The sequence below is a fragment of the Lathamus discolor genome, chromosome 2 (genome assembly GCF_037157495.1).
Source record: "Lathamus discolor isolate bLatDis1 chromosome 2, bLatDis1.hap1, whole genome shotgun sequence".
Classification (NCBI taxonomy): domain Eukaryota; kingdom Metazoa; phylum Chordata; class Aves; order Psittaciformes; family Psittacidae; genus Lathamus; species Lathamus discolor.
The window spans coordinates 116,225,182-116,238,191 of NC_088885.1; the positions used below are offsets into that span (position 1 = coordinate 116,225,182).

General features: G+C 36.4%; 1 protein-coding gene across 3 annotated transcripts in view; it reads right to left on the reverse strand.

The window, feature by feature from the left end:
• NOL4 (nucleolar protein 4) overlaps nt 1-13,010 on the reverse strand; it is a 196,310-nt gene that overhangs the window by 41,093 nt on the left and 142,207 nt on the right. For 2 of the 3 annotated variants that reach the window (XM_065669357.1, XM_065669356.1), the window contains exons 7-8: nt 4,823-5,002; nt 3,889-4,080 (exon numbers count right to left, since the gene is read on the reverse strand). In XM_065669357.1, the coding sequence (XP_065525429.1) occupies nt 3,889-4,080; nt 4,823-5,002 (372 nt within the window). The remainder of the gene's footprint in view (nt 1-3,888; nt 4,081-4,822; nt 5,003-13,010) is intronic. The other variant, XM_065669358.1, reaches the window with a different exon arrangement.

Sequence of the window (13,010 nt, forward strand, 5' to 3'; positions counted from 1 at the left end):
CCAGGATTTAACTATGGAACTGTCGTCAGGCGTAGTGTGATTCTTCTCTGATAAATCTAAGCTGGTCTTGGGACAATGAGAAGCATTTATGACTAGTCTTTTCTCTCCAATGAATAAGAACACTTGGATACTATTGCTTTGTATTACAATAGAGCCTAGGAAGAAGGATTTTCTTTTGCTTTAGAAAAGGAAGAATCTCTTTGTGAATGAGAGTTTAAGACCTTGCTCTTGAATTGGGATGCCCATACAAAAAGGTACTATAAGATGCAGTTTCACACTGAATGCTGTGAGACTATTGACAGGAGATCATGAAGATGGAAGTAGATAGTAGAAAGAAAATCTAATTAAGTCAATTCAACCACATTTGATTATTTCTAGCATCTAAATTTTTTTCTGGACCATAACTAAATAGATACACACCACATATCCTCAGCAGCTGTCAACTATCTTTTCCTTAATTGAGTGTTTTCTATAAATGCAGAGGCTGGGCAAATCTAAAGGATGGTTTATAAAAACTTTGATGAAACAGGTCACTTGACCATTTTAGGGAGAAAATTCCTCCTGTATTGCATACATAGGTCACAAAACTCTAACTGTATTAATAACAGTCCTTGAGAAAGAAGAAGCAATATAATTTTTTTTTTCTTGCTTATGGGCTAATGAAGAGAAAAAGATTTTCTTTAAGATCACCATAAGAAATTCACAAAGTGATACAGCATAGCACAGGTGGAAGCACAACCTAGAGATCCCTCACAATGAAAGATTCTGAGCAAGATCATAGAATTTAGTAAGAGATCATTCTCAACAGTCCGTAAGCAAGAGAATTTGGGAGAAAAACAATTTTATAATTCATGAGGAAAACTTTGACAGTGCCTTGTTGAGGGATATGCTTGTGTCAGAAGGAAAATGGAACAATTAAAAGCTGAACAGTCAAATGGGGAAAGCATTTCCAATGTAGAAAGGAAAGTCCTCAAAGGAATAATCGTAACAGGAAGCTACGCCAGCTGCCTTGGAATCCATGGACAACTATCTGTCATAACTAGAAGCAGAGTAACTACAAGCATTCTCTTAAAAATATTAATACTAAGAAACACATTAATTAACAATATGAATGCTCATGAGACTGAGCCTTTCCCATTGCCTCAGAGCTAGAATTGGCCTGTTATACAGCAAGAACTGTCATTTGGATTAGAGATGGCAAATAACTGACAGAAGCAGGCTTTAGGCATGGTTTTTTCATCTTTACCATGCTGTCTTACACTAATTTAATTTAGTGTTTACATTTTATCTTCACTTTACAATGATGTTGTAGATAGTTGCACTGTTCCACTCAAAGTCTGAACTGTCATATGCTATGAGATTATCCTCTTTTTCTCATGGAACTAGGTGCGCAAAATGTAGCATTCTGAACCTGAACAAAATGGAAAACTTGCGTTTAGTATGTCTACAGTAAAAGACATCTCCTGTGGAGATTATTATTTGACATCCTGTTTAATATAACAACAGTAGTGCTATTGCTCCTGAGGAGATCATCATCCTATTTTGCTATATTTGAGGGTAGCATCTTACTCAAATCAACACCAGCATGTCCCTTCATGATTGTTTTGAGCAAATGTTATTATCCAGACAAAGTGATTCTTTTCCACTGTCAAAATGGTAAGTACATTAAAATAATCATACAGTTAAGTGCCTCTGTCCATGGTAGCATTTTTTAAAAGTCCTTATAATCAGGAGATGCTGATACTGTAATTTAGACATTAGAAAATAATTAAAACCAACAAATGGATACATAATAAATTTCAGAATTATTCAAGACATAAAGATAAAACACCACTTCTTATCTTACGAAGTTAATAGGAGCTGCCGCGAAGGGTTTGGACAGTCTTTGGCTTAAATGAGGAAGCCAGACAGATTTGCCTTCAGGCCCAAGAGGACTGAAATCTCTGGCATGAGCTCCAGTGCCTTGTCACTTCCATTCATGGGCAGCAAAGTCAGTATTTTAGAGGGTAATTTGTTTGTTTAAAAGAAAATAAAGCCCATAATAAACTGTCATAGAACATTATAAAAATAGGGGATATTTCTGAACTATAAAGACTGCCTATTTAGACCTCTTCTCCTTTTCCCCTCCCAGGAATAAATTTGTTCCTGCAACTTTTATTTACATGAAAGTAACATTTGCAAATGTGCACTGAAGTCAAGCCAGCCTAGCTCTTATGGGTCATACTGTAAGCCCCTTATTCAGATTGCAAAACAGTTGTGCAAGTCTTTCAGATGACAAAAAATGAGCTAGTTTACATAACTGCTCATCAGTGTGAATAATGACAGTAATGAGGCCATAAACTGGAACAGTGAGGGGACTTGCACGCATCAGCTATTTTTTTTTATATTTTTTTTTTTATTTTCAATTGGAAGTACAGCAAAATAAAAATATTTGGCATCATGAAAGCTGAACTCGATACTGCTGTATTATTTTCAGCTAGAGTGAGTAGATGCAATTTGATGCTACTTAGTGTATCAGAAAATATTTACTTTCTGTTTCTTCTTCCTTCATTTTGTATGGCTATACAATCTGACATGTACACCACCAGTCAATCATTGGCACTTCTATCTATACAGATGTCCTTTATTCTACCTTTCTTCATCTGTGTTTCCATTGTTTAAAGACAGTGTTATCTGAATGTTTCAAATAAATTGACTAGAAATACAAACACATACAAAAATTAAATCTGTCTTTTCTTTTGTGTTATCCAGTCTTATCCTACAGAATAAACCTGAACCTTTGTTCTTAAAACTGCCAGCTAACATCTTAACATATGGAAATCACAAATATTCTGCAAAGACTGCAGGAAAGAGAAAGACAGAGAAAAAGAGAGAAACAGTAAAATTCAATCATCTCCAGTAATTTTTTAATGTAATCAATGGGTTTGCAGATGATTCATTAAAAAAAATAATGATATGTTTAATCACTAAATGATATCTATTTGTAATGATGAGGTGGTTTTATTGTAATCTTAAGGCCAGAGTTACAGCTAAGACACATCAAACACAAGGTGTATAGCTACCTAATTTCTTCTGACTTTCCCGGGTTTGGGAAATACCAAAGGGGCTTTGAGATAATGAAGCTACCAATTAATTAGAAGACTTATTATTTACCCGTTCTTGTGCTACTGAGTAATATTAAAACATTAATGTCTGAAAACAGTGACAGTTGAATACTATTATAATTTTCATGGGGTTTGGTTCAATTAAAATTACCAAACCATTGAGATGCTTATGCTGAAAGTCTGATGTCTGTTTTAAAACCATTTAATGTGTTTTGAACACCTATATATCAACTAAAGATTTCAAAGAAGTAATTTTCACTGAGAAGTAATAGGCTAACGTGTACAAGAAAAAAAACTAAAGCCAAAACCATTGCCAGTGTGATGTTACTACACTGGGCATTTTCTTGATTATAGCATCTCTCTAGCAGGATCTAATTTTTTCGGAGTTCACAGAAATCCAGTTAGCAGAGGCATTTTAAAGAAAAATCCATCTTACTGCAAGACTTTTCCAGGCAAAAATCTCTAACTGTAACCTAAAATATTAAATAACTCACTATATATGCCATCATTTGGTTTCCTTCCTTACATCTGGCTTTCTTCTTCTTTTCCTGTGCATCCATAATAGTTCATCTTGTGAACTCTAGTGTCTCAAAGCATTTTAAATCAGTGAACAAAGGGAATAAATTCAGGAAGAATGAAGGAAGGAAAAAGAAACCTCTGACCTGGTATTACCAAAAAAATAAACGAACAAAAAAAAGACACTAAGATGAAAACAAAATAGTGCCATGGATTTACATATGGGGTTTTGATGGAAACTAGGGCTGGGTTTTAAATCAAAACTCACCATCTCAAAACCACTTCTTTTCATCCGCCTGCAGGACTTGAGGTAAGTACGTATGCGTTTTCTGGCACGCTCTTGATACTCAGGGAATTGTCGCCTGCATGAGTCAATGATAGCCTGGATCTTTTCTTTGGGCTGCTTAGAGATTGGGACCATTCGGTCCAAGTTTTCATCTACAAACAGCCTGACAAACATCTGTTGGCAAGAGGGAGACAGAGGAGATGGGTTTGGAGGGCGGCTCTCTTCTCTTCCTAGCTTCCTGTCTTGATTACTGATAGGAAGACATTTTTTCTATCCACTGAAGAGCTTTGTAATGGGAAGCCAGAAATATTAAGCAAACAGTTCTATAAAGGTTATTTCAGGGGGGCTGATTAAAAAAAAAAAAAAAGACAGGAAAAGAATAGTCTATAGGATACAGAATTTGTGAGATAAACCAGAACAGATTGTGAAAATAGGCACTACTTAAGTTCCATTATTAACAATAAGCTGTGATTGCTAATCATTTTATTGAACTGACTCTCACTTTTTCTTTGCTTGAACAATTGCTTGTGTTTTCATGCATAATTACATATATCGGGAAGGCAATAGAGAACAGTTGACCACTGGATGGTCTTCTAATATACTAGCTACAGCCCCTTTCCATTCAATGGGTGAACATGCATATACACACATCCACACACACGGGTGCACACACATACATACAGAACAAAGCTTTATTTTCCTCACTTGGTAAGGATGTCATTCTGCCTTAACAATCTAAATAAAACACAATAAATCTGTCATCTGTTGGCAAGAGTTTCATGTGCATTAAAATAATAATTAAAGTAAATCCTACAAATTCAGTTAATGTGCCTTTAACATTGTCAAACTTACCCACAAAAAACAATATCAAAGGAATAGCAGAGCTAAACAAGACAATGAGTGCAACAGGACTTACATTAAAAGCTTTCAGTCGCTCAGCTTCTACCCCATCTGATTCATTAACCTTCTCAGGATCTTCCTGCTCATCATGGTCATCTTCATCCTCATCTCCTCGATTCAGAGACAGATCTTCAGCACCTCTGCCTACACTCTCATTCTTCCCAGAGTCATAGCTTGAATAGCTATGTGCAGGGGACTGAAAATAGACAAAAAGGGTATGTTCGTAAAAATTCACCATGGAAATGAGGTCTACTCATCAAAAATGCTTTATAAATATTTAAAGAATTCCACTATTTCTTTTTATTCTTTGTTCAATGCAAAGAGCTCATAATCCTTGTAAAAGCAAACAATTCACAGTAATATTAATTTCAGGACTTTAAAAAAATCTGACCACCTGCAAATTCAGTAAATCAATTAACAAATGAATTGCCTATAATAATTACAGTTACCATGAGATCTTTGCCATACAGCCTTGTTTAAGTACTGCATACAGGGATTTCTTACAAACTTCTTTGTATTAGCCAATACGTAAATAAGTGGCAGCTGATATGCACAAAACTCTAAAGGATTAAAAATTACACATTTTAAGGCAAAGAGGATTTAAGTAGGAAACATTGATATCCATCCAATCAATATGAAATATTATCAAGAGTTGTGTTCCAGTTTCACTTGCAAAACCTCAGAATGAATTAGAGATGTGTAGGTTTGTCAACATTTTGAAAGTTTTTCTGAAAATCATATAATAAACCCATTTTTCTCTTTGCATATCAGCACTCTGAACTTTACCCTAAGCAGAAAATCAGCTTGCTGGATAAAACAGATGACCATCTCATTAAAGGGTATCCATTTGTAGGACCAAAACATTTTCAATTACCAAAAATCAATACTGTGCATTTTTCCTTGCAATATCAAGACTTCAGTCACCTGTTTCCTCTGCATACACTTCAAATTGCAGGCCACAAAAAGACTACAGTTATAAAAAGCCTTCTACAACTTAGCACTTTAAGATCAAAGCTTTCCACTAATCACACAAAAGTATCAGAGAGTATCTTTTCCAGAGCCATCAGATTCACATTTAGGTAATTCAGAGCAGTTTTACTTCTATAATATTTTAATCCTGTAATATTTCAGTATTTTCCTCTCTTGCTTTAAAGCACACTGTAGTCTATTAACTTCAGAGAGTTCTGAATTAGGTGCAACATGAGCTTCACATACACACTGAGCTTCCTAAAACTGTTTTTATTTTAGGGTGTTTTCACCAATCACAGAATGTCACTGGATAGTGGGATAGCAGGGAAAGGCCAACAAAACTATTTGTCTTTCAGGTATACTTCTTGCTTTATATGCTTACCCCAATGTTTTTATTTCCCTATTTTAATTTCCATCTTATGTTGGCCCTCATTACACCATCAGTTGTGAAGTCACTCCAATAAATTTCCTTGCCTTGCCTTAACAGCACTGATACTCCAAGCCTTTCTATTTTATCTATCCTCCCCAGACTATCTTCTCACAGTATAATTTCCCTGGAGCTCCACTTTTTAATCTCTAACACTCCTAACATCAGATCTTTTTGCCTCTCTCATCCCTCTGAGTCTCTTCACTCTGTAGACCACTCTCCATTCCCTAGACCCTTATAGCAGACATCAGGACAATGAGAAAACGTCAAAAGAAAACAGAAGAGAAAGCTTCTGTATACAAACACCTTCAACAAATAGGAAGCTCAGCATCACCTCTTCTCTTCCTACAGCCTGTGACAGCACAGTTAGGAGGCAAGAGATTAGCCAGGGTTCTGGATGGCAGACATAAAATGGCATGGGAAGACAAGACATGGGAGAGCAGCATAAAACCCTGTTTCTTTTCTTGACACAGATATTTTGTTGTGGGAAGATGATGAACATCTACACTGCTGCCTATTCAAATAACTCTTTCTTGCAGGAGGTGTTGAATCCATTGAATTGTCATGCTCCAGAAGAACATCCTGACAGGAGATGATGGTTATAACTTATCAGAATGTCTGACATATATATAAGCAACAGTATATAATCTGGCCAATAGGTAGCAGAAGGCCAACAGCTGCAGCCTGATAGCCTGTGACGAAGGAATAAGAAGAGTCATTCTCCTTGATCCTGAAAAGGTACCCAGAAATTTTTTTTTCTTTTTAATAAAGTTACAATTGCTGCAATCATTGTAATTGTGCCCAAGTGCTATGCAGTAGAAGATCTGACCTAGACTGCAAGACTTGTTCTTTTGTACTTCTAAATTTCACGTTGTTCTACAGCTATACAGCATGCACAGTGCTTCTACATGATCAAACATTTCACGAGCTAGGCACAATATAAAGCTCTAGAAGCTACTGCCCTGAAGAACCCTAGTGTCTGAAATCCTTGTTCTGCAAACACTTGATTTCACATGAGTAATTTCATCAGACTAAATCCAATTAGACTACTCATGTGCATAAAGTTAAACAGATGCAAAACTGATTTCAGTATGTACATATGTTTGGGCTGTATGCCAAGATCATAAATTACGCACCAGGATTGAGATCTGCTTTTGTGAAGGGAAGAAATTCAGGCCAAAACGTATTAGCTATGCCTCTCAAAAATGCAATAGTAAATTTTTCAAAGAAAGCATTGCATAGAGAGGCTTGTCCAATGTCTTCTCCAAAATATTTATTTCATGAACAACTTTAGCATCTTAAATGAATCATGGAGAACAACATACTCTGAGGAAGTTGCACGGCAAGAATCCATGTTTATTCATCATGGATTTGAAGACTGTGTACAGTATCAGGAAAAAAAGTGGGGTTTTTTTCCTAGCTGTTTTGTCAGCAAACTGATGAAAGAGGTTACAAAATCTCAATTAAAAATAAAATTTCTACCTTTTTGTATTTCTATATAGATGAATACAGAGTTAAAGAATCAACAGACTTTCACTTATGCTGACTCTGCACTTTTGCAAAAGCTCATAAGCGTTTTCTTTTGGTACTCTATTAAGCAGCTGCAGTGCTAAACAAATATGGAGTAGGACAGCAGAAGACAACTTTTCCTTGGTACCTGTTCCCCAATTTTAGGTCTTGCACTAGCCTTTCAAAAAGCTGCTCTCACTTTTGCCAGACAGGAACCAGCTCATTCAGATTCCTGTGCAGCCCTTAACACATACATTTTTAGGGTCTTACAGACTGAACAAGTGATCCTGGTTAAAACGGTTTGAGTTCGGTTTGATTTTCTTAATTTTGCCGGTATGGGTAAGGCCAGGAGCAGTCCTTGGCTCCAGTTTACCACCTGAAATCACAAAGCCTTGTGCTGAGAGGGAGTGTGAACACAGAATGGATAGAGGGAGCATATATGTCTCTCTTGACAGAAATGCAAGATTTAAGCACTCATGGAGTGGAAGCATTAGTAGACATAAAATGTTTTATGGGTGAAACCTTTGTGCTTAACAAATGTGTGTTGGAAAAGAAAGTGACAGCAGTGTAAAATGAGAAATTATTCAAGGAGAACAAATGAGGCCAAGGCTAAGGCCAAGAGTATTGCCTCCGCCAAACACATAGATGATTATAAAGTTGTCTTAAAAATACTGAGATGTTGATAGATATATTTTGGCCACTTTGTCCTTGCCTTTTTCTGAATGTTCCAAGTTCATTATTCTAATCTCGTCCTTGCAATAATATCAGACACATCTGTTTTACAAAAAAAGAAAGTAAATGTTCTTGCCTAAAAACCTGCTTTCAAGAGCCTGTGACAAGAAATATCAGCATCTTACCGATACGTAAAAAGTCAGCAACAAAACACACCTGAAGGTAAGGGTCAAATCACACAATAAAAGACCTGGGAGGACATCACAGTCTTACCTAGTTCATCTTGCTGCCACAGAACAAGGTCAGAAGGTCATTCCTGACCACTGTCTGTCTGGTTGTTATCTAAAGACTTCCCATGACAGAGTTGCCATGCAGGCCCCGGGTAATTTGCATCAAAGTTTCACTGATTTCAGAATTATTAAAATATTCTTAACACGCACCTCTGAATTTCACAAACAGTACTAAGCCTATTTCTTTTTCAGCTATCCACCATGTACCACAATAGAGAACAGGTGTACATGGAGAATAAAGCATTCTCTTCCCTTTTTACAATAATCTTTCAGACATTTGAAGACTGTTATCATGTCCCTTACCCTCAATCTTCTCTTCCCAGTAAATTAATTCATACCATGAAATGTATGATTCATAGTGTGATGAATTTCATAATTCATCATACTGATTTCATAATCATTCTTACCGGCCTGCTCTAGATGTTCTTTATTTGGTCTGAAACTTTCTCAAAAACCAACTCCCAAAACTCCAAAGTGTGTTCTATTCGAGGCCTTTCTGTGCAAAACATATTCATTTATTGCTTGACTACTTTCTACTATGCTTACAGCAGAAAAAGGTTACCAGTTTATTTGCAAGATAAAAGAATACCCCATACATGCAAAACACAGTAATGCAGAAACCCTACAGTTGCCAACAGAAGTCACACTGTTATTTCGTAAGCAATAAAGCAGAAGCAATCCAGAACATATAAATACAAATCTACCATTGTGTCCTAGTGCCTGGTAGGGTCAGACACTTGTTTATAGCCATCAGACATGGTTTGGAGGATGGTGCCATGTGAACTCATTGCAGGAGGCTTCTCCCAGCAACTGACGGCAAGAGACTCTTGGCTATCTCAGTGAGTGTACAAAGAAGGTTGTTGATTACTGGACCAAAAATTATTCAGTGACAGAAAGTTAATTATTGTGGCTGGTTATTTATAATCACCAACACTTGGAAAAATCCTGGCTTAGAGATATTTTTTAAATGCCAAAAGGGGACCAAAGACCCCACCTTTTCAGGGAAAAAAAGCCTGTGAAGGAAACATAGCATTTTAAAATGAAGCTTCTCTTTTCACCTTTATATTACAGTTTACATGTACATTTAGTCGGATAGTATGTAATTCATTCAGTTGTTACACTAGAGACACATAAATCACAGCACTCCTGTGGGCTGGGAGACCCGAAGAGTTGGCAAGACAGTAGCACAAGTTTCCATACTGCATGGAAAGGAAAGAGTTGTGAGGTAGGCAGAAACATTCTACTGGTTATACACAATTCTCCTCCAGAAATCTACCTCCACATCTATAAGAGTTTTTGGGGTTTTGTTTGGTTTTTGTTGTTGTTGTTGTTGTTTGTTTTTTGTAATGAGTAAAAAAACCATAATCTAAAGTGGACAGAGTTCTGCTCATCCCCTCAGTTGTACCTCCAGCCCTTTCTGCCTTCTCTTTCTACATCTCAGTCTTTTCCCCTGTACCACTGAATAAGCATGTCTACCATTTCAGCAATTACTCTTGCGAATTCAGTGTGCTTTTCTGCTATTGTGTATACAATTTTTTTTAGAAACCATTCCTACGGTACAGAAAGGGATTACAATATTCTGGTGACAACAGGTTTGAATGCACTGAAACATTTCTTTCCAGAATTTTCAATTACATTAGAATATAATTTTTTTTTTATTTAACATTTACATTTTTAAGTGATTCAACATACGAGAAGGTTTTTGAAGCAAGTGGAGCACATTGCTTTTCAGTGAACTGACTGTGAGTAATAAGTATGCATTTTACTTGACATATAAACAAATTTAAAAGGTTAAACCTTTAAGGTTAGGGGGAAATTTATGTCCTATCACTTCCACTTAAAATTATATTTTAAATAAATATTGAATTCTTACAGTCCTGCTTTCTTTCCTGGGCAAACTGTGAGTTTTCCATATTGTATGGAACTTGCCTACAGGAGGTAATTGGGGTTTTTTACATTAAATCTGTAACATATGTAATATAAATAACACAACAAAGCATAAAATATATTGGCACATACATGCACTTTTGGTATGAAAAGAAATGAAACTATTAATTCAAACATTCCTATCTTTTTCTCCTACTGTTCAAACAGTAAAACAGGAGGCATGACTGTAAAACTAAGGTTCAGCTATTATTCTAAGCAATCCTCTTTCAGTTTTTATAGACAGAAGTCCAGCTCCATTATTTTTCATTAATAAGATCTTTTTTTCCCACAATCCCTCTTAATTCTTATGGCTTTCTCTCTTCCAGACTTTACTGTTATTGTTCTTTTTACATAGCCCCTTTAAACCTTCCTACTATCATGTGTGTGGAACTTTCCTGCCCATCATCTTTTTCTCATTACAGAAAAGACTGGGAAGTCTCAAATACAGTTCCAGCATTTCACCATTTATTTAAGGATCCAATTAACCTCATTTTTATAAAATTATCACACATTTGCTCATCTTATCCATATCTGTGTCTCTGACTATGACCAGTTTCTTCCTCTTGTTACACCACAATTGGCCATTCCAGCTCCCTCATAAAATTTCACCCTTGATAACGGGAAGATGCCATTGAGTATAATTCTGTTATTTGGAGCATAAGGATAACAGCATTTTAATGGGAAGAATGGAGAGCTGAAACCTAAGGTTTCATAGGTTTGATTTTATAAGTTAACATGTAAAATGTTGTGGAGTAGATTGTATAAGACATTTTTACACAACACTTGTATGACACTGAAATCTTAAAAGACCTTTTCTGTTTGCTCTGTGTTAACAATAAGAGCTCCAAAATGACAACTGTTCAGTTATTTACTATAGTAACTAAGAAATAAAAAGATTTTTCTCCTGAGTTATCTTTGACATGGTCTTTTCTCCAGAGTCACTGAGAGAACAGTGACTGTTCCTAAGACTACCTACCCATTCTGTCCCAGTAATTAGCCCCTCTATAGCATATTATCTGTTTGACAGTAATATTCCTTTCAACAGAAGCGCATTTATTAGCAATAAGTAGACACTTTCAGTCCAGCAGGATTTATCTGGCTAGATTAAAGTCTGGATATTTGAAGACCGCCTGAAAACAGATATCCTGCAGTGTATTTTCTCCTTTTAGTTAAAATATAGTCTACCCTTGGTCTATCCCCACCAGTTTTGACCAGCATTATTGAAATACATCACCTTGTCCTAATAGAAACAACCTCAGAAATTAAGTAGAGAGTGAAGAGAGGCAACTGAGAACTCTCAATTAAGTAGAAGAATTAAGTATATTTAGAGCCAATAGTTTAATGAGCTTCTTTCTAATTTGTCCACAGCCAATCCCTTATTGCCTGATTCAGCACCTTCAGGAAGGCTCTTGCTCCTTCCCCTGCCATTCTGGAAGTGGTAATTATTGGAGGCTCAAAGTGTGTCCAAGCCTCCCTAGCCCACCAGCTTTGAGACTACAAAGATAGACTCAATTTAACAGGGAAGGAGACTTGCCTACTTTTCACAGATGTTGTACTACAAAGTTGTTTTATTAATAACTTCGAGAACTCCTGTCACTGATGTAGGAAGACAGGTATTTTCAAACAAATACAAAGCACCCTCCCCCCACCCCCACCCCCACCCCCCCCCCCCCCCCCAAGTTATATAACACCAAATAACTGGTCATATTGCAAAACGTGGCTGCAATATTGCCAAAACCACAATGTCCTTTGTGGCAGTTGAAAAGACAAAGCTAAATGGTGACAGACTCAAATAAAAGCGTAAATTATTTCTGGCATAATACACTGCTGATTTGAAGTTTCAAAAGGATCTGACAGAGTTTCTGTGAATTTGAGAAATGAAGGCTCCCACATAGGAAATCACCACAAATGTCTGTATTCCTGCAAACCATGAGCCAATAGAGGACATTTCCTACATTACACCCATAATAAAACCAGAAGATCTGAAGGAAGATGCTACACACTCATAATAGCCTACCTTACAATAAAAAAATAAAATCTACCTTATTATCAAAGGTAAGGAAGCTTCATGAGTGGTATCTTAATGACAGCATTAGCATATTTTACAGGCACTACCATAGCTCTCTGAAGCCAAAAGCCTGCAAGTGCCTCATGTAGTTCCTGTGCTTTTGTCAAAATGTAGCAACCAAACTTCTATTAGAAAACTACCATGTCTATTTTTGGTGAAATTTTGACCTTTTGACAAGATTCTTAAGGTATCTGTATGCAGGAAAATAATGTTATTGTAAATACAGTAGAGCAGGGTCTCTTGCCAACATGGCATCATCAGATACTCTATTTTACCCCACGCATATTGCTACTGGACAACCTAAGTAGAAGAATCCCATTCTCACTTTAGCAGTGAGGAATAC